This window comes from Clinocottus analis, unplaced genomic scaffold, assembly GCF_023055335.1.
Source record: "Clinocottus analis isolate CAN_PGR_092001 unplaced genomic scaffold, fCliAna1.0.p SCAF_22, whole genome shotgun sequence".
In the NCBI taxonomy this organism is placed as follows: Eukaryota; Metazoa; Chordata; class Actinopteri; order Perciformes; family Cottidae; genus Clinocottus; species Clinocottus analis.
In genome coordinates, this window is record NW_027175954.1 from 1591652 (window position 1) to 1616299 (window position 24648).

A 24648-nucleotide genomic window follows, 5' to 3' on the forward strand; every position below is an offset into this window, starting at 1 on the left:
AGGACCCCCCTGTGCTGCCGTTTTGATCTTCTAATTATGTTTAATTGAGGCTGTGTAATTCAGCATTGGCTCTATTTCCCTTATCTTAACCCGTAGTTGTTTTTTTTGTATTATTACAAAACCCTGGCGCTGATGAGGGGACATGACACTTCATCAGCAATAAACGTTTCGGCGCAGTAATTGTGAAGGAAGCCGCGTTTCGGGGGACCGCGAGATTGAGTTAGGACACTTGAGCGGATATTGAAATGTTTTTATCTGCGCGTGGCGGATGCTCCGAGGAGCAGAGTCGCTCATATACGAGGTGACTTGTTTGACGCCGAGACAGTCGTCACAGCACCACACACACACACACGCGCGAGCGCGCACACACACTCACACGCAGATAAATGAGACACTGCACAAACGCGCGCACGCGCTCTCTTTTGGCTAGAGGCGGCACCAGGTGAGGCCATGAACGACGACTGGTGTGCGCCATATACCTTTCTTGCGACTTCATTTTTTTTTTTAGGGAGAGAGGGAGGGGAAAAGCGACGCGCACACACACACACACACACACACACACACACACACACACACACACACACACACACACACACAGAGAGAGAGAGAGAGAGAGAGAGAGAGAGAGAGAGAGAGAGAGAGAGAGAGAGAGAAACCCCAGAAAGAGACAGACAATGAAGAGACATCTCAGTTTTAACGAACAGTGAAGTTGGAGGCTTTTTCCCTTTTTTTTTGGAGCGCGAGACATGGCGAAATGTCCCTATAGCGCAACTCGCCTCATCTCTTTTTGATATTTTATAATGGGAAGATGAAGTCACCCAAGTCGCCCCCTCCTCTCCCCTCCCCTCCCCATCCTCTCTTCTCTCCCCTCCACCACACCATCATTCTCTCATTCAGGCCCGTTGCCCATATGTTTAATTAACTAGGCTGATGTGTAAGTACCTTCAGCCAGCGAGGCGTGGGCGGGCGGGCTGCGGGGGTAAAGAGACTGCCGGAGAATATTTCCTTCTCTCACTCCGCCCGGGCGCTCGGTGGGCTGCCGGAGCGTCACCTCTGTCGTGCGGCGTGCACACGGCGCTACGAAAATAACTCGACCCGTTTAAACTTGTTCCGAATTGTTCGGGGTGTTGTTTGCTTTTTGGAGTGCGGCGCTCGTGCGGAGACAGAAAGAGAGAGAGAGAGAGAGATAGGGAGAGGGAGAGAGAGCGCGCAAAGGGAGAAGCAGGGTGAGAAAACAGAGGGACATTGCGCGTGTGTTGATATATATAGACCTATATAGACATATATTTAAATATATGTGTGTGTGTGCGTTTTGATGTTATTTGTGACGGAATCCCCCCTTCAGTCTCCCAAGAAATCCGCGAGCGGCGCGAGAAGGAGGAGGAGGACAGGAGAGGAGAGGAGAGGAGAGGAGGAGGAGGAGGCGCGCGGACCTGTCCACGAGCCCTCACTGCGGAACGCGCGGGGCTGCCGCTGGAGATTCCAAAGCAACGCTTATTTTGGATTCAAGAGTCTGACTGAAACCCCCCAAGAACACCAACGGCTCCGGTTTCTTCTCCCCTCTCCCTGCGCGTCTCCGCCGCTGAACGGACGGTGACTTGACACCTTAAACGAGAGGAATACTACCTATCGAACCGGGTTTGGGGGGGGGGGTTGGGTTTGAGGTGCCTTTTTTTTCTTCTTTTTTTGGAGGGGGAGGTCTTCGCGGGCAGACAGGTGGATTTATCCGTGTGGCGGTGTTTTTTTTTTTTTTTTTTTTTTTTTTTTGAGGGGGTCGGGGGTGGGGGGGAGAGCTGGTGGAAGAGAGAGCACTGGATGGAGGAGGAATTGATGGATTAATTTGACGGAGGAGAGTCGTTTGTGTGATTCCCCCCACTCCAGCCGAGGGCACCCGCATGGAGTAACAGGCTGCAATGTCATCTCCACCTGTCCGCCTGGAGAGATGTGTCACGGGAATGGGGTGAGTTAGCTTAATTAGTGTGTTTGGGTTAGGAAGGGGGGGGGGGGGGCTGAGAACTAACTCTCTCCTTTCAGGGAGGGGGGCGGGGGGGATATTGAGCAGCAAATGTCGGCGTCTCAGTGTCTTTTATACGGATCTGCCGCACGCTCACTCTCCTCCCAAAGTGGAGCAGTGGCGGGGTGGCGGCGCGGTGGCACGGCTCGTGTCCCCCTCACCGAGTCCCCGACACACACAACCTGCTGCATGCCCTACATAGACGAGCCCCGGCACCGGAGAGGGGCGCGTGAGGGGAATATTCGCCAAAGAGCCACAGGCTGTTTTTAACGCTCCCTCTCACCCCATCGCTCTCCCTCTCTCTCTCTCTCTCTGACACTCACTCACGCACACCCGGGGAGAGAGAGAGAGAGAGAGAGAGAGAGAGAGAGAGAGAGAGAGAGAGAGAGAGAGAGAGAGAGAATTTTGTCTTTCTCACCGTTCACCAATCCATACCTTTGAATTGAACTTGTTTTCGTCACGCAAGCTTTCCATCCAATAATCCCGTGTCTCAGCATCCCCCCCCCCCAAAAAAGAGGCGCACACATAAATGCACTTGTGCTCACACACGCGCGTGCACACGCCACGCGCCCACAAACACACGCACGGACACACACGCACGGACACACACACACACACACACACACACACACACACACACACACACACACACACACACACACACACGCGGGCACTTGGTCGGAGCTGGTATTTGATCCAATTCAAAACGGTTAACACGCGTATGAGTCACGAGGAATATAATGGCATCGGGTAATAACATGAATCACTCATATGCACCAGCAGCCTGTAGGCGCGCGCGTCGGTTTTTTTGTTGCAAATCGAGAATCCAAAAATCAACAAGTCTGCGCTTTTTTTTAGGGGTGCAACGCAACAAGCCATATAGCGTTTTCTCTCTGTCTGTGTGTGTGTGTGCGTGCGCTTGTCTTTCAGATCAAGTTTGAACACTTTTCCTCTGGTTTCACTGACGCTGTGAGAAGGAACCAAAATGCCAGCAAGCGGACGGGTCACGGCGGCTGCCCGCACAGGCCCGCGCACCACGCCAGCAAAAGTCAACATTCATCGCACGGACTCCGAAGAAGAAGGCGCAAAAGCTCCGCGACCGCAAACCTGCAGCAGCGACGCTTTGTGACACCGAAGGTAAGTGCGAGGGACCGAGGCGGAGAGAGGGAGAGAGAGAAAGAGAGAGAGAGAGAGAGAGAGACGCGGCTGCGGGGCAGGACGCGGAGCGACCGCTAAGCGGCGCTGTTGCATCACATTCTCCCCCATGCGACTGATGAGAGGCCGTGTAATGAATTCATATCTCAAATTACAGTTTTCAGGCTTTGAATGCAGTCACGTTGGAGAAACACATTTTATTTCCGTTTTCCTCCCCGCTTCCCGTGCCAAGTCTGACACACAAAGTGTCTTTTTTCCCTTTCTCAGGGACATGGGAGCCATCACACATGCACACACACACACACACAGAGAGACACACACACACACAGATGTTACAGGGGGGAGGAGGTAACTATAAGGGTCTGACATATCTGCATATAGGAGCCTGACACGACAGAATATAAGGCCCTAATTCCCATAAATCTCCATCAGAGTAATCATTGCTGGTGGCAAAGGAACGACGCTGGATTTTAATGCTAAATAGTGTGTGCGTATTAGTGCATGTGTGTGTGTGTGTGTCCGTGTAAATGTATCATGATCATTGAGGGCAAATTATCATTCACGCCATGCTAGACTCATTGTGCTGTTGTGAAGGACTGGGGAGAGAGGCTGTGGATGTGCTCAGCAGTAGCCTATTTTCTTGAATAGTGGGACGCCACAAAAGGAGATCAACTCTGTAGGGCATAAACGCAGTAGAGTCGGCGCACTGAACGTTGCGAGCTGTTGCTGTGTTCGTCGCTGTAATATGAAAAGTACCTCGTGCGAAGCCGAGCGTGTGATGTCATACCAGCGTTAAAAACCTTATTGGATAGGAGCCTACTTTTTTTATTTACTTTCCCTCCGCTGTCATCGCTCCAGAGACTGTTTCCTGCTCAGTTGGGCGTAGTATTTACATCTCTCGCAGTCTGCTATTAACCAACTACTGAAACGTAGCCAAAAAAACAGGAGAAGCATGAAAATGAAAAAATTCGCAGCGATGCGACGCAGACCACATTCGAGAGTCCCATTTTGGCTCCAGCATTACATCGTGTTGAGACGATGTCGAGACGCATCTCGCTGAGCTGTTCGCTGAACCGTCCCCACTGTTGGCAAAACAGGTTCTGTAGTTCAGGACTCTTTGTCTTGAAGCAGCTTGTCAGCGGAGTCAGGAAGGGGGACTGTATCGTTGTGGAAAGCTATCTAATCCCTCACATTAAATGTGCTGTGTCCTCAACATGTTATTCTACTGCCTTTAACAAGATGGCCCTCTTGAGAGTATTTCCATGGCACCGAGTGGAAGTGGTGGTATTAACAGACGTTAAGTTATTGTACAGCTGCTAGATACAGTTTTCTTTTTCTAAAGAAAGAGACTGTTCAGAGGGGCTTCTTGCAGATAAAAGGCTGCAATAGGTGAGCAATCAGACTGCTCTGTGTCATCCTGTTCGCTGTGGTTTGGTTTTTTAGTTGTACGCAGGACATTTTTAGAGCCAGAGCCTTAAATTAGTCCAAAATCTACATTTTGCCTGCAAGTGGGGAAAGGTTCACAGAGCATTTATGCAGAAATCTTTCTTTTCATGGAAGCCACATAGTTTTTTTTTTACCTCGGTTGAACCGTTAGTTGTTCTGAAGTAGTCTAAAAGCATTGCAGTTATTATTACTGTGCATATAGCCTCAAAAAACCGCTTTGTTTAATTGTAACACATACCGACTGGGAATGTTGCTCTGGTGTCTTCCACCTTATTTAGTGGTTCTAGACATGTTGTTTTTCATTGCTCTTCATAGAATAAATAGAATAAATCCAACTGCAAATCCTCATATCCTTTCCCTTTTCTCCTCCTCCTTTTTTTCCCATAAACACAGACGATTTTAGGTAGGTGTACACACACAAGATTGCAACCTAGAGCTTATGAAGAATAATTATAAAGAAGATGATTAAAAAAAGAAATAAAGCCAAAGAACCTGTGGGTGGAATATGCACCTTCCTGCCCTGCATTGTAGCTGTATTTGTCCTGAAGGGGGTATTGACACATCCAGAGATAAGAGCTGCAGCAATAATCTCCTTATCTGCAAAGTATTTTTGGTTGGATTTCAGTATCCACTGAAGTTGATAGACTGCATGTTAGAAAATAAGGCTTCTGGTGATGCGGTTCTGCCTCGAACATTAACAGCCAATCCGTGTGCAGCCATCAAGCCTCCGGCGTGGCCTTTAGCTTCAGCCGTCATCTGCTGAGTGAGTGCTTTCTTTAGAGTCAATTAAACCTGCCTGTGCCGCGTGCCGCCAGATTATCTCGTCCCTAAAAACCTTCCACCGCCAAAATTTGGTTACATTTGACGTTCAACTGCAAACAAATTGGACACATTTTCTTGTCCGCTGGGAAAAAAGGGGTTGCCCTGCCCTCACGGTTTCTGTCGCGTGACCGTGCAAATCACGGGTCCAGCTGCGCTCACGTGATGATAATGAGCGTTTCCGTTTTCCTGTTCCTCGCAAACGACAGTGAAACGGGCGGAGTGGCATATGATGATGATGATGAGTCATTTGACCCCCGCTGATCTTCTGTATGTTGATGTGTGATAGTGCAGTTTCAGACTGAAGTTAATAACCCAAAAGCCTCTTAAGAACGTGCTCTGTGTAATCATTTAATCAAAACACAGTTGGTGGTCTCATTTAATGAGTTAGTGAGCCATAGTGGTATTAAGTAGGGTTTGACTAATACAGGTTTTTGAACCGATATTTTTAGAATTAAGTAGGGCAGTCGTTGTTTTGCCACGATGCTCTATTTCTGTAGATTTGACCATTTTATGCCCCAAAACACAAGTATGCTGTATTTTACATCATTTGAGTAAAGACGACTCTTTAGTTTCAATGTAATGAATGATAAGTAGGTGTTCTCTAATCACTTGTGAACCCTTTACCTGTTCAATAGTCAAATATAAATTTAAAAAACACCCTCTGAGTTAGCTAGTTGACATTCAAGGGGCTTACGACTAAATGTTTACAGCTACACACCGTGTATCTGTAATGCTGTTCCCTTCAGTTTTAGATTCCAGATAAGTCTTATCCAGTTCCAGCCCAACTTTACTGATAACATTTAAGTAATCGCATTGGACTAGATCTTAACATTGGGGCGGTTCGTTGTCGTTTCGCAGGCTATAGGATTTTGGAAATCAAATCCTACTTTTGATCAATCTTAAAACTAGTATCTGTGTGCTTCATGACTGGAAGGCAGATGCTGAAAATCAGGATCATCTTGATCCCACTTGAGAGGTGGTTTTAAGGGTGGATTTAGAGACATGACAAGCATAATGGAGCTGTAACCAAGAAACTGCCACCAATATGTCTCAAGTATGAATTAAAAGCAGCATTTCATGTTTCTATTTTAAACAACAAATCTGCCAAAACTGTCTCATATCCCGAATGCCTCCGTTGCAGGCGGATAGACTGGCTGGATGGTCGATGAAAATGTCTTTTGATCTTTATACGAGTGTTTGAATCAATGTTGTTACAAACAATGAAACAATCTTTTTTTTGTTGGAGAATATAAGTTATGTTTTTGGATCATATCGACCATTCACTGACATTTGAATGTTGCCTTAAAGATTTTATTCAGTGTTCAGAATTCGAATAAAAACCTTTTTTTGTACCATTTCTCTTTGTTCACACAGATCGCATTGAGCCGAGCAGAACGCTGTTATTGATGACATTATTTGTTTAATAGATGGGCAGATAAAGGTTAACGGGATGTTAAGTAATCTGTGGCCTTTATTGAGCCGTATTGGCAGTGAGTCAGACCTTCAACAAAATCTATAAGTCTTTGGCTCAGCTCAACCTCACGATGACTTACGACAGGGATTTGGGAAAGATCCAACAGAAACATCTGTGAATAGGTCAAAAAGGTTGTAACATTACTGCTTAGTCATTCCCCCTTGGCTCAAGAACCAACTGTGGTGTCACGCTCGCACAATCTTTAAAGGTGTAATACACACCTGAACAGCTCCTCACTTTTAGGTTAAGGTTAGTAATCGGGGGAAAATAAAGTATTCTTATAGATGCAAGTGTTTGCTATTTGACAGCAGCATAACAAGCTGTAACCATTATTAGTTGATTTAGAAGTGTGTCCACACTTGCTACCTAATACATGTGCGTCCATATTGACTCAGTTTTGGCCTCCACCAAACTTTGAGTGAAACATTTGCCGGTTTAGCAGCTAAATGCTCTGCTCTGTTTAACATCTCCTCTCCGACTGCCTCCCGGTGCCGTGCAGGTAGCACACATTGGGTTTAACGAAGCCTTTTCAAATGTAACAGCTGCCTTGTGAAGCTGGAAATGAGGTTAATGAGAATGCTGAGACTCAACCAAAATAGTAAATCTGTTTTTCTAAAAAACCAAAAACTATGACAGATGCTGAAACACTCCATAGAGCTGCGAGGAACTGCAGAGTTGGGTGATAATTCTCTGTGCTTTGATCACTGCCAGCAACATTTTGAATATCAACGGCGGGGGATTTTGATCCCTGGCTAATGTCAAAATCGTGATTAGTGATGCTTTAAAAAGGTCTGTGTTCCTTTTAAAATGCAAATAATAACATCATTATCGATAGTCAGTGGTCATTGTTGAAAAAGATGCACACAGATGTGCTATCCTTTGATGTCAGTATTCATCTTTCAGTGGGAAGCTTAAGGCTTTCAAGATGGTGGCTGTTTCTTTTTGGATTGTAACCCCCCCACTGGGTTTATTTATATAGTGAGCTTTTGAATTAGCTTGATTAGTATTGAACACAACATGTGGCTTTGAAAGTGAGAATACATTCCCATCTTCCTCGGAGGCTTAGTTGTTACCTTAAATGATGGATTTTGCACGTTGTCTGTCGGAGGGTTTTTCCGAGCTTCAAAAGAGGCTTAGGAGTCGCCTCGATTCGGCCAGTCTTGGCCTTGTCATTTTGGCCAACTTAACACTCAAAACCCATATTCCAATTTTATGCTTTCATGGATACCAGATTTTGGCTCAAACTGATATATAAAATTGTCCTAGTTAAGACGTTCTTTAGCATTTTAAATCCAATTTGATTCAGTTTTATACGGTTTACGAGAAACAGATCAGTCGCATAAATGTATCAGGACTATTTCACCACTTTATCTGTCTCCAACGCGGATCATTGCGAGTGGACTCTTTTCAAGCAAAGATGGTTTCCATTCAATTTGATGTTTTACATATGTGAAGGACCAGTGAGCTCCACGTGTTACTGAGATGATTGATACGTTTTTACAGTGAATGAGACGTCATTATGCCAGAGATAACACATGTAGGGTAGTACTTTCGTCAAACAATGGGACAATACAGCTGCACAATAATGTACGATGTAGCACCATTATTCTGTTTCTCCAAGAGAGTGTAAAAAGAATAGTTATTGTAATGCTCTTGATAAGCCAGCAGCTACATTTCGAGAAAAAAAAGAAAGTCTGGCGATGTGTGCTCAGTGCTAACTGTGCCAATGATGTTAAGTCCATAAGGAATTTCATCATCCCGCCTGAGAACAAGTCAAATGGATTTATTATTTTCCCCAAATTATGTTTCTCGTGAAAACAGAAGTTCCTCAAATACACAAAGAAACAAAAAAATAAGCTGTTTTTTTAAGAGGGTTAATATACACTGAATATAACCTTTCTTAAAAGGATTTAAGAGTTTCAGGCCCAAACCAATTGTTTTGTTTGTCATCACATGCTCAACATTGGCTAATAGTTCAGTAAAGTAGCTTTAGTTAAAATGAAACCCCTGCTCTGTGTGTGTGTGTTCTCAGAGACAGTTTGTTATGAAACATTGATTTTAATTTGACACCATAAAACTCGCTAGTTGCTGCAGTCAAACAAAAGTGATTTTGACTTTTCAGTTTTTTAAAAGAAAGCAGAGCTTTGTTCTGGCTGCTGCATGCACCATTAGAGACTTCCTCTGGCAGAGCCGGCTGACTTCCTGTTGGCTCCCCGCGCACATGAATGGCATCAAATGATTCTATGGCTCTCTCGACTTTTACAAACAGTCATTATAGGATGTTTGCAATGCTCGGGAGAAAAAAAAAATGGATTCACCATTCTGCTGCCGCTCGTTTCCCAGTGCATGCTGTACGGGGACATGCTTTTAAGGCCGACGTATGCATCTTGTTCAAAGTCTTTAAGTGTCACGTTCAATTCTCTGATCATGCAAATAGAGAAATTAACGCAAATTAGGTAGGTGGAGCGGGCAGACTAGTCAACAAACATCCCCCCAGATGTGCTCTGGCCAATCCGATAGCACTCCAACTATGCGTTCAATGCGAAGATATCCAGATACAAATGTCAGCACCAGGTGTGCGTGGGGCTTTGCTGATCCCTCTGTAAACCCTTTAAGCTGTAACAGGTGAATGGCTAATAAGCTAGCTGCACTACAACACACTGTGGACCCTTTTCTTTGCTGGCCCGTTCAGTCGAGCGTAAAGACGATACATGTGTTCATGCGAGTAGACGCTGCGGCTAGCAGAGCTAAGGTTCGCTGCCGTACACCCGTGTCTCTTTTAAGTCAGTGTCATAGCCTGCTGTCGGGCTGTCACTCGCGATCACCGTCATGCCGCAGATAAGAGAGCGATGCCACCGGTTAATGCAAATGTGTTTCAAGACGGTAAATGCAAATATGTTCCCCACCTACATAGATAAATATCCAAGGGCTCTTGAGAATATGAGACAATATAGGTTCCCCCGTTTTGGGAAGAGACGTTTTACCCATCATCAATTTGGTAAAAGACATCCATGCTGTTGTGTCTTCTCAGTTAGACTGTTGTAATCAGGGTTTTTGAGTCAGAGGTCCCTTTCTTGTCTCCAATTTGTACAAACACAGCACCTAGGAGACTTCCTAGAGCACTGACTCTGCTGTTATTGATTCGGCCGTTGATCTGTTGTTGTGTGTTACTTTTTAAGTTTTAAAAAACGAAAGCCATGAACCATACCCTGCTTTGTCGTCTATTTGACTCTAAATATGACCATACTTCACAAAATGAACATCATGCTGCATTGAAGAAGACTTGACACTGATTGAGACCATAAACCCATGTTTACTTGAGTAATAAATAAAATGAGAAGTAGTCATTTTCTCATAGACTTCCATACAACCAGAATGATTTTGGCAACCAGAGGAGTCGCCCCCTGCTGGCCATTAGAAAGAAAGCTTTTTTTAAAGCACTTCAGCGTTGGCTTTACTCTTCAGAACTGGAGGTTTCCGCTTGAGCACAGTCCTTGATTTAAGTGCCAGAGTGGTGCTTAAGTATATGTTAAACTCATACTTCAGTGAACCTATTTGTTTTTCGAGGATATGCTGCCTACCTTGAAGAAACAAACTGATTTAATAAAAACGTTAACAAAAAAAACAGAAACCGGCAATATGTTTAGTTTGTTTCCTGATGCAAAACACAATATCTGCATCCCAATAAATGCCCATAAAGTACAGCATGATAATCCATTATTGTAAAGTATGACAAACGTTACGACAACAAAATGACACTGTGCAATCAGTTATGTGCTTGTGATCATGTGGTATATTAAAAACAAATTGACAGCAAGGCAGCTGAGGTATATCATGCCATATCATCAAATCAAATAATACAGTCATCTGTAAATCTTCACATGAATGTTGCCCAGATTTCCACGTCAATAGGACCTCGTTCGGTCCATGATTTAGTGTCGCCGTCTAGTCAGTTTACATCCCTTTTTTTCCCGACATGATCTTGTTCAGAGCTCTGCCAGGCGGCAAGATGCGGAGGCCAAAACTGTTCCCAAAGCATTCGCAAATCATCCAAAAATATATTACTCCAGGTATAATGCTCCACTCCGCAGCGGCGACAGGTGCTGTCTCAGCCAGACGGGGCATCTGGTGGCGTGGGTACATTTGAAGCCTCTGTCTCTTCCTGCCAAGTGCACTTCTTAACAGCAATAAGCGGCACATCAAATAAACACATGTTAAGGAGACACTCGCGCCCAGAGACGTACCATCAAAGCTTGGGAAAAAGTTGCTATCAAACCTCCGCCTTTGCCACCATCGACGGCTTCACCTGTGTGTTAAAGCAATGCCCTGGGTTGTTTGGCATTGAAAGACACGGTAGGTTTTTTTTATTTTACATGACATGTCCCTTTATTTAAACATGGCAGGGCCATCACGGGGGAAAAAGCCACAAGGTTTGTGTCGCTTCTAGAGAACAGCGATGAGGCAGAAATCGAGTGTTCTCAGGTCTCTCTCAGGCTTCATCAGCGATGGATTTTTAAACATGTTTGGCTGTTTAAGTCTTAATTAATGAGCGTTGTGAGCGCAAGGGACGCTCGCCCCCACTTCTCAATAGTAAACACCCTAATATGTTTTCACATCGGTTTCACATCGTGATACAGAATTCTGATGAGAGGATCTTTATTCTGACTGTGGAACTTTTTTTAAAACCATTTTACATTCTTAAATGGGCCCCTTCTTTATCGCAACACACTAAAGCACATACCGATTGTACTCCTATGTCATTGAACTTTTTAACCTGAATACATCTGTTTAATATATATGAACAGAAACACACTTCAGTTTGAACCATGTGAAGACCACTTATATACACTTTATTTGATTCAAATGGCATTTGACAACATTTATACTTCTGGATTAGTAAATGGTTCCCATCTGTAGATGTGCACTTTTTTAATGATGCGGTACAATTTTAGGATTAATAGCATAATATTTGGCGGACCCCTGACAGAGTGCCACGGCGCCCTGAGGGTCCCCATACCACACTTTGAGAATCACTGCTCCAGATAATAGATATTTGTTTACTGTCAACTGAGATGTTGCCGGTTTGTGGGCAGTAATGAACATCAATGAGCAGAATATTGCCATGCCGGATTTTTGCATGATGGTGTTCAAGTATTTGTCATCTATTGAATTTAAATCTATTTACAAAGATGATTCTATTCATGAGCACACTTTTTATACTATATTCCAATATACTGTAACAGTACCATGATGTAAAAATATATATACATAGCAAATAATTGCATTTATTTGCAAAGAAGGGGCAAACTTAAGACTTATCTAACATTCTCCAGTTTAAAATGCTCTCATTCACAATATTATCAGTTTATTCAATATATTTTTTCTTTGCGCATAACGTATAATAACTAAGTGAGAGAAAGTAAGAACATGAGGTGTATTTAACCGTCTGCTGCTGTCCAATTTAGTAAGATTGCTGTCGTGACTTTTACAGAAAAGAGAATCTGCCTCTTTTTCAAAAACAGGACCGACATGTAAAATTGGCAGCACATCTAGGAGATAATGTGCGTGTCAGCAGAAAAACATGAAAGGGGAAAGAACATGCGACACGGGCAATGTTTCTTCATGAAAAGAATACGTCCATGTGTACGAGCCCAGTAGTTAGTCCCACATCTTCTCCGGATGACATCAGATAAGAACAGGAGCAGCTCAAATGTCTCTTATTACTTCACACAGTTATTTAGCTGTTTATCATTCTACACGCGTCTGGATCAAAATACAAGTAAAAATGTGATATCGATAATTTTATTTCCTCAATTTATCACAGCAATGTGTAGTCTTTAGAAGAAAATTTGGTGGATTAATACATGTCTTCACTTTCATCAATAATAGATTGTTGGAGAGAGCGGTGCACTTGTCATGCATTAAAATGAGTACAAACTCCGTTTTTGGTTAAAAATTGAAAGATTAAAAAGGAGGCTTTATTCCATCATTACATGAGGTCGTCTAACAAGGCTTACCAATGATTGTCTACTACCGTCATGTGTCATTTTAATGTTTCAGGTCTTTTGAATAATTGAGAGCGAGAAAAAAAAAAAATCCCATTGTATATTTATGAGGACGGCCCAGTCTTAGCTCATCTCACTGTGCTATGTTCCTGTCACCCTGCTGTTTTGGACCGTTTTGGGTCCAAAACCTACAGTTTTAAATTCCAGCCTGCTCACATTTTCAAATAAATCCTCCTGACCTGAGCAAATATTTCTCTGACTTGCTATCTGGTTGATTCTAATCATGTACTTTGCCAAGGCAGGCTCTTTAACCGGGACATTTGTTAGGTTAAATCATTATTATACATTAAAATGTTCACGTCCTAAATAGAGTGCAATTATAATGTAAAATCTAATGGGGCTTATCAAACTACACCTCACGGTATGGCCTCGCTCCATCTCTCCAAGGTCAGATCTGTCCTGCCTGAATGACTGTACATGTCCTCACCTTGGCAAGGCTTCACAATAACTTTGTTTTCAAGCCCTTTTCTCGCCCCAACCCCTCACCTTTTTGCCTTTTAGTTTCCTCCGCAGGGGTTGTGTCTTTCTCTTGCTTCACGTCCTGCAGCATAACAACATAAATAACAGCCTCAAAGTCAAACACATGGACGCACAGCGAAAGACATTCAGACAAACACAGAATGCAGCAATGCAGTCCCCTGATGACCGAGGGAGTGTGTCCTTTCTGTTTGGCGTTGTCCTTGTTTATTCATATTTATTACCAATGAAATATGAATGACAGAACTCTGGTGGACATTTCCTTCCCTGGTTCCTCAAGCATGCAAAAAAAAGAAAGAAAAGGGATTTGGCCAGAAGTGTCCCTCCCGTCCCTAAACATGTACACACATTTTTCATCATTGCTGAAATTTTGATGTGGAAAAAGGCTGTTAGGCTGTTACAAGACGATGCGTAGTAGGAAGGCCTTTGTTTTATTGAGGACAAGCTCGGCGCTCATGGAACTTACATCAATCCAAATAAAAATTGAATTGAATAAAAGTTGATATTTCAAACAAGACCTTTCCATCATCTTCCGCAGTGGAATAAAGACAACAAACCTCTGTGTTGTGCAATACGCTGCCTGGGTGGGTGGATAATGACGCACACTGTGTGTTGGTTAATGAACAGCAATCTCTATGGCAGATATAAACCTTTGCTGCTCCCAGGTCAGGAAAAAGCATATTTAAGTATATGATTTGAAAGTGCACCTGTATTACAACAGTTCAGAGAGGGTGCGCTGAAATTGCTTTGAAATTAAACCAATTTCTTATTTCATTTTGTCGTAGCTGTAGTAGAGGTAAAAGGGCTCAAGTGTTACGTTTGAGAATAATTATGGGCCGTGTCGTCCCCAACTGCTTGAATTTCCATATCTAAGTGTACTGTTGTGCCTTCAAATCAAACAAAACAAGTGTGCCTTGTTCCAGTTTGATATTGCAAAGTATGTGTGCTTAAGTGCAGGAAGTCATTTGTTTCAATATCAAACGGTTTCAGTATCTGGTTTAGTTTATTGACAACCTTTTTCATATTCATATTTTTTCCTATGAGGTTGTCTAACAAGGCTATCAGCTAGAAATCTCCACTTCAGTAGCACTTTATACTCCAAACCCTCCAGTTTCATTCCTTTCTGTATTCCTATGGTTTTTTCTTTCTTTCAGGGTTTGTTCATATATCATATTCAACACCAGATTTCAAGAACGTTTTATTCTTACAAACATGGTCACATGTTTTCATTTATTTTGAATGGCTGTTAACAGTATTTTTTTTTGACTTATGGAATACAAATTTCTCTGTGAACAGAAAGAAACAAGTATTTCAAAGCCGATTTTATCCAATTTTTAGATTAATTTATCCACTTTAGCACATATATTAAGATTATGCTGAATTTACATTTTTTAGGGGATGTATATTTTATTAAAAAACTGCCTGAGAAGTAATTAACTGGGGAAATATTATGCTAGAATCAATCAATTAAATTACCCTATAAACCTGAGGTGTCTCCCCTCAGGATAACAACTGGCATTTAATGTCTGATATTAAGTAAAGGGATACAAATAATTACAAACAAAAACTCATTGACACCAACAGTTGTACTCCATAGTACAAGAGTCCAGAACATTTAATCCAAATTACATCAAAGTCTCTGCATTCGTTCCTAACATAATTAGCTGGGAGCACTTCCATCTAAAATCCCATGTTTAATTAAATATGACGCGCTAGGTCCTTCTCTTCAAGCCTGTGAAGCTGTAATAACTGACACCTGCCAACATGACGACAGCGCTAAGCCTCTAACCAGATGGTTTGTGCTACTTGAAGGTCGGGTTTTATGTTGTTTTTTTTTGTGAGGGATTAACAGCACAGTCGAAACAACACTGGATCAATACAATCCAGCCACATTGCAGGACTTGTTGTACATATGTTCATACAAAAGATGGGGTGTGGGTGTGAAGGATTTGGAGTACATTTGTGTAAATTAAAGTAACAAAAACTTCCCGCCAGCCTCATTTGCAGTCGACAACCATGTAGTGATATAGGAGCCATTTCTGTCAATTGACTAGCAACACTAGTTTAGATGTTAGTTTTCATGATTGTAGGAAGATGATGTCATCATTCTTAATCCTGCCTACAAAGCTCTCATTGATCACTTGTGTCTCCAACGGGAGGAAACAGCCATCAATGGAAACAAGCCATACCTTTTCGAATTTCTAAACAACCTAGTCGTTAGGGCCAGTGTGGCGCAGCCAAATGCTGGACACTGACAAGCGGCAGGGGAAGTTAAAAAGAGGATTTATTGTGAGAACACAGAAGAGAAGTGGACTGGTGAGTGGTATTGGCAGGCTTAAGTGGCAGGCAAGTAGGCAGGGAGGCAAATGATCCTGGGACGCAGGGAAATAACAGTTAATCACAGGCCCCCCCCCCCCAAAAAAAACAAAAAGGGGAATTGTACTCACAGAAACCACAGGAACTACTGAGACAAAAATCTGGCAAGCAACTGTGAGGAAAGCCGGAGTTGATAGTCTGTGGAGTTGATGAGTAGATTGCTGGCAGGTGTGTGCAGCGCAGGGAGCCAGCGGAGGTGACGAGCTGATTGCAGGCAGGTGTGTTTGATGAGCAGCGCTGGGAGCGAGGACAGCCAGGAAAACCACGCCCACACAAAGACGAGGAGAGACAGACAGAGGCGCGCTGGAAAACACAGGGGAGAGGGACACTCAAGGAACATTAAGGGGGTTTCATCCCGAGCCTCATATTTGTCAGTTCCTCGCTTTGAACCAGAAGTTGTTCTGTTCCGCCATCTTGAATGGCCGTCCCAAAGCTCTTATTTCAGCTCTGGAAGAGCGAGGATACACAGCAGCGGCTTTTCCAGAAGTCTTTTAACGACTGACTCGCCCCCTTTGAGGATATCGGTTATTGATTGGACGCAGCTGGTTTCACACCAGCGTGAGGACGGATCACGTTTTGTATTTGATTTGTTTTCTGATTCACCATCTGGTTGAAGTGGGAGTTCATTGAAGGTTTAAACAACAAAAGGACCACAAACAAAGATTTTCTTTTACCCAACTGTTATTTCCCTCATTGGCTTTCATTTTGAATACAAATGAAGTCAGAGAGAGCCGGGGAGAGACGCTTTTTAAATTATCGTCATTTACATTCAGCCACTGGAGTCCCATCGTTCTCGTGCAATCAGGGGGTGATGAGTTACATAATTTTAATTTCCCCCGAAACATCTAGTTTAATTAATTCTTTCCAGTGTTCAAAAGACACCACGATCATATTCTTGGTCATTAAATAATTATTTTTCAATCAGAATATCAATAAATACAGCCACAACTGATGAATACATAAAACAAACATATTCTTCCTGCATAAATTAAACTTGTAGGAGTCAGTACACAGTATTTATACACATTATGCAGGTTGTTAAACAGGTAACGGGCTGCAGAGGGAAACTGCTGCTTTGACAGTGATAATAACCGACACAAGCTCAGTCAAGTCTCTACAGCTGTTAAAGCCGATTGACAGCTGATCCAGCTGTGCGCAGATCATTTTTACACCACCTTCATGATGGTGTAATCATCTGTCTATGAGAACATTGAACTCGAGCAAGCCGATTTCATATAATGAATACTCTGAAAAGCGGAAAAAGTAGTGAGCTCAGGACTCTGCTTTGTGGCACTCCACAGGTTGCTACTCCTGATCCCCAACACCCACCTCAGAGTTGTGACATGTTTAATGCCTTTAGTTTGAGAATAATATGTTGCTAAAAGAAGCTTAAAGGAGGCTTATAGGAAACTGTGGATTGGTCCAGTAAATCTGGAAAAAATACACTTATCACAAACCATAATTATATTTTCTTTTGGGAAGAAAGGTTTCCTCTTTACAGTCATGTATTTCCTTTTAAAGGTTGGATTTGCGACTACACACAATGACACTATTGTCAAGCCTTTAGAAATGTTTCAAAAATACCTAAATGTCCCCTCCTTGAACGTACATATTGGTAGCTTTATGAATGGAGATGTTGTGTTTTACCGGTTTACCTGCTCCAGATCACACCTGACATTCTTACCAAAGGCTCCCACCGCTATCGCACGCGTAAGCCATCACTGACTCCTATCACTGAGACATACGCCACTGCACTATTAATATGTTCGTAAACAAGAGCCAAGTAGACTTTGAAGACATTTGCTGCCAATCAAACCTATTTGAGAAAACTACCGCCAATGTTTTTTTTAAAGAAAAGAGAAATGCACAGAAAGCATGCAAATGGCTTTTTTCTCTCTCTCCAAGTATTCCACACCTTTTTAAAACATTTCCAATATGTGCTTGAAGACGTCACACCACCATCTGCAATGTGTTTTAATTTTTTTTTTAACCCAACTGAGACATAACTTAGCACAGACTGCCTGGTAATGTGACAAGCTTGGCTAGCTTCTCACAGTACTATTGCAGCCAAATAAAACTAAGAAACAATAAAGGTGGGTGGCCCACTCTTCTTTTAACTTTTGCACATTATGTATCTTTCTCAACAAACATGAGGATACATTGCTCTCCTTTTAAAAAGAGAGTTGAGAAAGCAAAGCCTTCTTCTTCTTCAAGTTCCCTTTTATCCCCCTTTTTTATTAATGCTAGACCCTCAACTCTGGTTATCAATAAATGTATCTGGAAAAACAAGACAAATAATTCAAGTAATCATTTAAAACATTATATCAAAATGTAAAATCGATTGTGTATTTCACACATGGAGTATTTATAGATCTGCATTTGCATGAGAGTCAAACACGCATCATGCTCTGGCTGCTAGCCGCTTAGGACAAGACTGCTAAACAACGTAACTCGACAACATTGGCAAAGTCAGCCAATACAAAACCGACATGCGCATGTTATTCATCAACCAGATGCACCGGCCTGGAATTTTCCCGTGATCTGAGACATAGCTTGCGTGCAATCAGTGAAGTGTGCCTCTCTTATTCATGCAAATGCATTTAGCATTTAAAGGAGCATTGCACACATAACATGGGGAGATTTGATTAAAAAAAAATGGCTGAATGCACATTCTGGTACATTTATTAGGGCTCACCCACTATTCTAGAGTTGCCTTTTTACTATGGAAATGTTTTGCCTTTTGCAATACAGGAGCAGTTTTTATATTGTATATTAAAGGTGTGGTGGGAGAGATGAAAATTACTAATCCTGCATTCTGCAGAAATCACCATGACAGCAGAAATGTGTGTAGGAGAGCTACAGTGAATTATTTAGAAATGAGAGTGGGAGCTTCTTAGAAAGAAAAAGTATTGCAGTTATAAAGAAACACTATATTGCACCAAAGAGGGTGAGGAGGTGTGGTCGTATAACCTAAACCTGAACTCCAGCATCCTCTTAGCTGCATTGGGGAGATTGCACACTTGACATGCATTTTTTAAAGACATTCTACAATGTGATGACGAATTTCGACTCTTAAGTCTACACTTTAACTACTGCGGCTACACGAGCGCAACAAATTAGATTCAGCACAGGTCAACCTTTCGGGCAAGAAAACAGAACATTTGATTCAAGGGCTGAAAGTCTGAGAGCCGGTTAAAAACAAATCGCTGTTATCTTCTGATCTTGTGGCGTTGGCCTATATGTTATGTTATAGATTGCTTTGCTCAGTTTTAGCAAGACCATGTAGAAGCAAGGAGACAGCCTCTGTCCAAAGTGGCAGTAACGGGGGAAAAAAACAACAAAGGACTACTTTGCCGAGAGCCCCCCCCCCCCCCGTCTCCGGGAGCTGCCGCCCGCCCTCTTCCCGGTGCAGTAGTCTCCTGGTGGCGCGGGGAGGACGAAACTAAAATACAAGTTGTTTTTCCCGTGTCTGCCACTTCGGATTTTATCCCAGCGACAAACTATCAGGACGTACAAGGACCCTGTACCTTCGGTGTGATGGACAAGCCCTCGGGGCAGCTGAACTTTTGGCTGCGTTAATATTGGACTGGAGCAGAGTGGACACTAGTGACTCACTATCTCCTCTCGAGGTGACAAGAAAGGACCGGCTGGGGCTCGTAGTGGTTAAATCTGAAAAACAATACATTGACGTCTTTGAAATAATGTCGGAACATTCTGTTATTGAGTTGAACAAATATTTTGGCCATATTACACATTGCACTTGGAATAATGACTTCTACTGCATTGTTTTTTTTAAAAACAAGATAAATTTATAGCAATAGCTGCCCAACTCATTTTCTCAGCTAGAGTTTAATCAAGGAAGTAAATGGTTTGGAAACTTAACATTTCATTTAATGGGAATTCAGCATCACTACATTTTCCTTGGCTTGATTTATTTCATGGTTTATTACTTTATTGTATCCCCATTTCACCGCTGAACAGCATCTTTGGATGCTCGTTTACATGCAGAATGCACCTAAAAAGACACACAGTCACAGTTTCTGATAATTAGTTACTGCTTTATTAAATCAGACGCTAATTTAATGTAGATTGAGAGCGCAAATATGTACATAAATCTGGCCCAGACACTCAGTTTGGAACTGGGTTGTATGGAGATTAACAAACCAAATGGAGAAAAAACAACATTTGATGATGGAAAAAGTGCTTTTAGACCACGAGGAGAAGAAATTCTGGTAGAAATGGGGGGTGGCCCGTCAGCATTTTTGCATCATTGGCAGCAGACAAAAGAAATTATCATATGACGTATTATTCAGCCTTGAGACTGTAGTGAGTTTACACCCAACTGTTATGTCATAATGCAATTGGCATAAGTTTGTCAGTAAAATGTTAAAGTTTGGTACTTTCTCTTGCTTGAGAAACTCACAATTAAGCAAATATAAATGAACTAGATTCAGGAGTGTCAACTTCTCTGTGCTCTCGACACAACACCAGATGATGAAGGGCATCAAAAGATGAACGCACATGAAGCTCATTTAATGTTGGCCAATGTTTTTGTTTTGCTGTTTTTGTATTGAATGGCTCCACCTGCAGCTTAATTGTGTAATTCAATGTTGAGCTTGCACATTGCACTGAACACTTACAGAGATCATTACTGGGGGAAGAAGCAGATTATTAGATAAAACAACGAGATTAAACGACACAGCTTTATCCGATTGGTCACACATGGTCGTCGCAAATAAAGGTGCTGTTTTTTGGGAACGTCTCGTGAACATGAAAGGCTTCGTACGATGGATGTAACAATTGTAGCTTTGAAGCAATACTCCATCTTGGGAAAACGAGTGACAGGAATGTGTTTAGTACAAGAGTGGACGGTGGAAAGTCGAAGCGGTAGCAGAAGTTTGACAGGTTTCAGTCGACATTTTGATGCGTTTTAGTCCACAGTGAAAATCGGTTCGTATTCAACTTGTTGTTCATGAGAAAACTACAAACTTGTGCAGCCCCAGTTCCGTCCCACAACGTTTGAGTGTTTGCTATTCAAAAGACAGATTTTGGGTTGAGTATCTCTTCAAGATAAATTGGGGAAACAAGGCCCACATAACCGCGAGCCTAATTTGTGTTGTCATCTCGAGACGCTATGCAGAGCTGCTTCATTGGCAATGAATGAAGGAGTGAAATTGTGGACTGATAGATTTGAGCAATTACACCCACATGAGATGTATTTAATAGGAGTTAGGGCTAACATTGCTGAACCAAAAAATTTGCTTATATCCAAGGAAAATCACTCAGGGTTATGTTGCACTGTGCACAAAGACGTCCTCTGATTCATTGTCACTGAAGCAGCTTGAGGGCCTCTTAATGCCAGCTTCCTTTTGAGCACAGGGTGTGTTGTTTCCAGCTTTGACACAGACATCATTTTCACAGATCTCGATTTAACTTTCGCTGCGGAAATAAAAACATTTTTAGACAAGCCTAATTTACTGCTTAGAGGCACATTTGTACAATTTAGGAAACATGTTTAGATGAGCACAAACAAAAGCTCCCTACGTTTTACTGCAGTGAATCAGCCATCGGTTACTCCTCTACCATTAAAAGAATGAACAACCTTTAGTGTTGGCAGGATGCTAGAGAATTATGCCACTGAATGTTACATTATTAAGATCTTGCATTTTCCTGTTTTGTGGGAAAAATTAGCATAAATGCTAACACGGAGGGAAACAGTTACCCCTCATGACATCTCTTCTGGAAGCTTATCACAGGAGTCAGCGGATGCAATTTTAAGCACAAATGCAAATTCTAAAGGACAGAGGGGACACAAAGTTTTACATCTTCCGCGTGTTGACTGTGTTGGCTCGTAGTAACGTTAGCTCTGACGCTAACTCCAGGGAAAGTTAGTGTAATCTTGTCCCGTTGGTTGGAGCTGACGCTAATTTCCTAGGACAGGAGTGTAGCGGTGTGTGATTTAGCGGCGTATGCTAAGTGCTGCAGGAGCTGCAGGCTAGTCTGTGGGCACCAGGGCAGAGAGAGCAAGCTGGGAAAGTACTGACTTGACTAACTGGCCTGATTAGACCGGGTGTGAGATGACATGGATCAGATATACACACTAACCCAGCCGGAAAGACAGATTGGCAGAATTAAAGACAAAAACAAACAAACTAATATATTTTGAGAAAATGAATAAATAGAGCAATGAGCATACACGGGTGCAAAGTTAGAAAACGGAAGAAAAGGCAGGATGAAGAGACACAGAGACAGTGCATTACTTCTGTGGACGTGACGTTTCCTCCCGGGGTGTTTTTCAGCTCTGCTGGACTGTGGTGGTGTAAAAAATTGGCTGAGATGCTACGTAGCGTTCACATCATGGTTTCATTAGCTCTCATTCAGCCCGAGGCATTTCACACTGCATTTCCTCTCCTCATCTGCCTCTCTTAGATCTGCTCACAGTACGGGGAAAAGGTAACGCGGAGTAAGCTGAAGTGGGAACAGGGAGCTTGAAGTCTTCTGCATTCGACTGGAATTTGGTTAGGATAGTAGAGAGTTGAGAGAAATGTTATTTTTCATCTCGGTAAATGTTATTGATTGATGGAGACGTTTGAGTGCCTTCAGCGGTTTGAAATGTTTTCCCTCATACCCCCATGACTGGGGTAAATCAGATTACATTTATTTCAGGGTTATTTTATCCATTAATAGCTGGCACTTTACTTTGAACATTGCCCACAGGCATAGATTATGTTCAAATAAAGGCAGACAGTGGAAGAGAGATTTAGGGCGTCTCATGAAGCCAGATTAGCGCTTTAGCGGAAAAAATAAAGTTAGGTTTAACCCCGCTCTTCTAATGGTTGCACATTTTGAAACTGAATTAAGTGATTTTTTGAATAGTGGAGGACAGAAAGAGGACAGTAAACTCCCAGCTCCCCCGTTTGAGCACACAATGTAATCTTGCACTTGAGACTCACACTAATAATTACATTCAGGCCACATATTTGAGTCACACTGTTTATATTAAAGATAAATACCAGCTACCTTTGAGAAAACCCGGCGTGTCATTTTACAGCACTTACTGCATTTTTGAAGGCATGTTCAGAAAGCACAACGACTCTTACATCCTGATGATCCAAAATATATTCTGTCCACAACACGACAAAGTCGATTTTTAACTCGTTTCACAAGGTGTGACTCAACCTCCTTTTTAAGCAGACAAAGATAGCAAGAAGTGGGAGTTCTAGCTTGTCTTGTAGGACGGAAAATACGAGCATGAAATACACACAGAAATAGGAAATATTAGAAAAGAAATTGATTTTAGATAAATGAACACGGTCAGGTGTTTCATTTTCTCATAGCTTAACAACGCTCTCTTTTTTATCATTATGCATGCACTGATTTGTCATCATCCCCTCTGTGAAAACACACACAGGAGGGTTATAAAGTCCGGAGAAGAGATTGTTGCCATACAAACACCTTCAATGCCGGTTATGCAAGATCCTTTTTCTTTTCTAAGATTAAAGCAGATAATGAAATAAGGACAATATTCTTTGATCTGGACAGTTTGCAAACATGTAAACGCCTGACAACATGGCAAAAGTCAAACGACGACAGCAATTTGGGGTTCAAGTGTCTTGCTCAAGGTCACTCTGACATGTGGACAGGAACCGGCAACCCTCCTGAGCCCGCCCCCCAAACATAAAGCATGTCTCACCTGTACCTGACAGGCCGCTGATCGCAGCCAGAAAACTGACTTCACAAGGCTTTTTCTTTGTGTGTTGGTAAATGTTCGATGTTTGTTTGTGGTTCGCAGGGTATGATGGGTGTAGTGGGCTGGATGTTGCTCCTACTCTCCCAGATGATGGTGCCTGCGGCGTCCCAGAAGCCTCCAGGTCTCAGTGTGGGCGTGATCATGGGCCAGACGCGCCACATTTCCGATCAGGATCTCCGCCCGGTTCGACGCGCCGACGATGCCCTCGACGTCTCCGTGGTGATACTGAGGATCAACCAGACGGACCCAAAGTCTGTCATTACACAGGTGAGAAAAAAAGGCTGCGCACGCTCACCTGTAGCACACACACACACACACACACACACACATACACAAGGTCGATAAAACACACACGGGTCTCCTTGTGTTTCCTCCCAAGGTGTGTGAGCTTCTGTCGCGCTCTCGTCTCCACGGCCTCGTGTTCGCCGATGGCACCGACCAGGAGGCCATTGCCCAGATCCTCGACTTCCTCTCCGTTCAGACGCAGCTTCCAATCCTGGGGGTCCACGGAGGCTCATCTATGATTATGGCTGACAAGGTGAGGAGCACGAGCCGCATTAAAAAGCACAAACACAAAACGAACTCCTGCGCTTCTTTTGGGGATACGCAGTGTTTGTGTTTGGGAGATTAGGGGGTTGTAATCCCTTATCTCAGCCACCTAAATGTCGATGAAGCTTTTCATCAGACACCTACGTCAGCAGTTAGCTCAGACACTTACTTAATTTACAGATTTGGTATTTACAAAGTCACATGACCTGACATGCAGCTCGCAATTCAACATAATCCACAAAGCTACAGCATGAACAATGACATGCTCCATAAATCACACAATAGATATTGTATATATTTTATGTGGTGTATGTATACTATGTCCCCAGCTGGCGGAAATGTGAATGTAATGATGATGTCATGTGAAAATCCAGCTCTTCTTCCCGCAACTTACTTTTAGCTCTTTCAAATGGATGTCTAATGGATATTTCGAGGTTGTTTGAGCCAAGAACTGACGCGGTTCACTTGCGATTGATATATAAATGTCCGAGGGTGTTGATGTCAGCATGTTGTAGATCAG

At 42.8% G+C, this 24648-nt stretch overlaps 1 protein-coding gene across 6 annotated transcripts in view; it reads left to right on the top strand.

Annotated features, from left to right (window-relative positions):
• Positions 1-24648, top strand: part of grin2ab (glutamate receptor, ionotropic, N-methyl D-aspartate 2A, b) — a 117785-nt gene that overhangs the window by 19823 nt on the left and 73314 nt on the right. For 4 of the 6 annotated variants that reach the window (XM_068589079.1, XM_068589077.1, XM_068589076.1 and 1 more), the window contains 3 exons: positions 2945-3151; positions 23622-23846; positions 23959-24117. In XM_068589079.1, coding sequence (XP_068445180.1) covers positions 23625-23846; positions 23959-24117 — 381 coding nt within the window. In that variant the 5' untranslated portion in view covers positions 2945-3151; positions 23622-23624. Of the gene's footprint in view, positions 1-1792; positions 1961-2944; positions 3152-23621; positions 23847-23958; positions 24118-24648 lie in introns of those variants that run through there. The other 2 variants (XM_068589073.1, XM_068589075.1) reach the window with 1 other exon arrangement.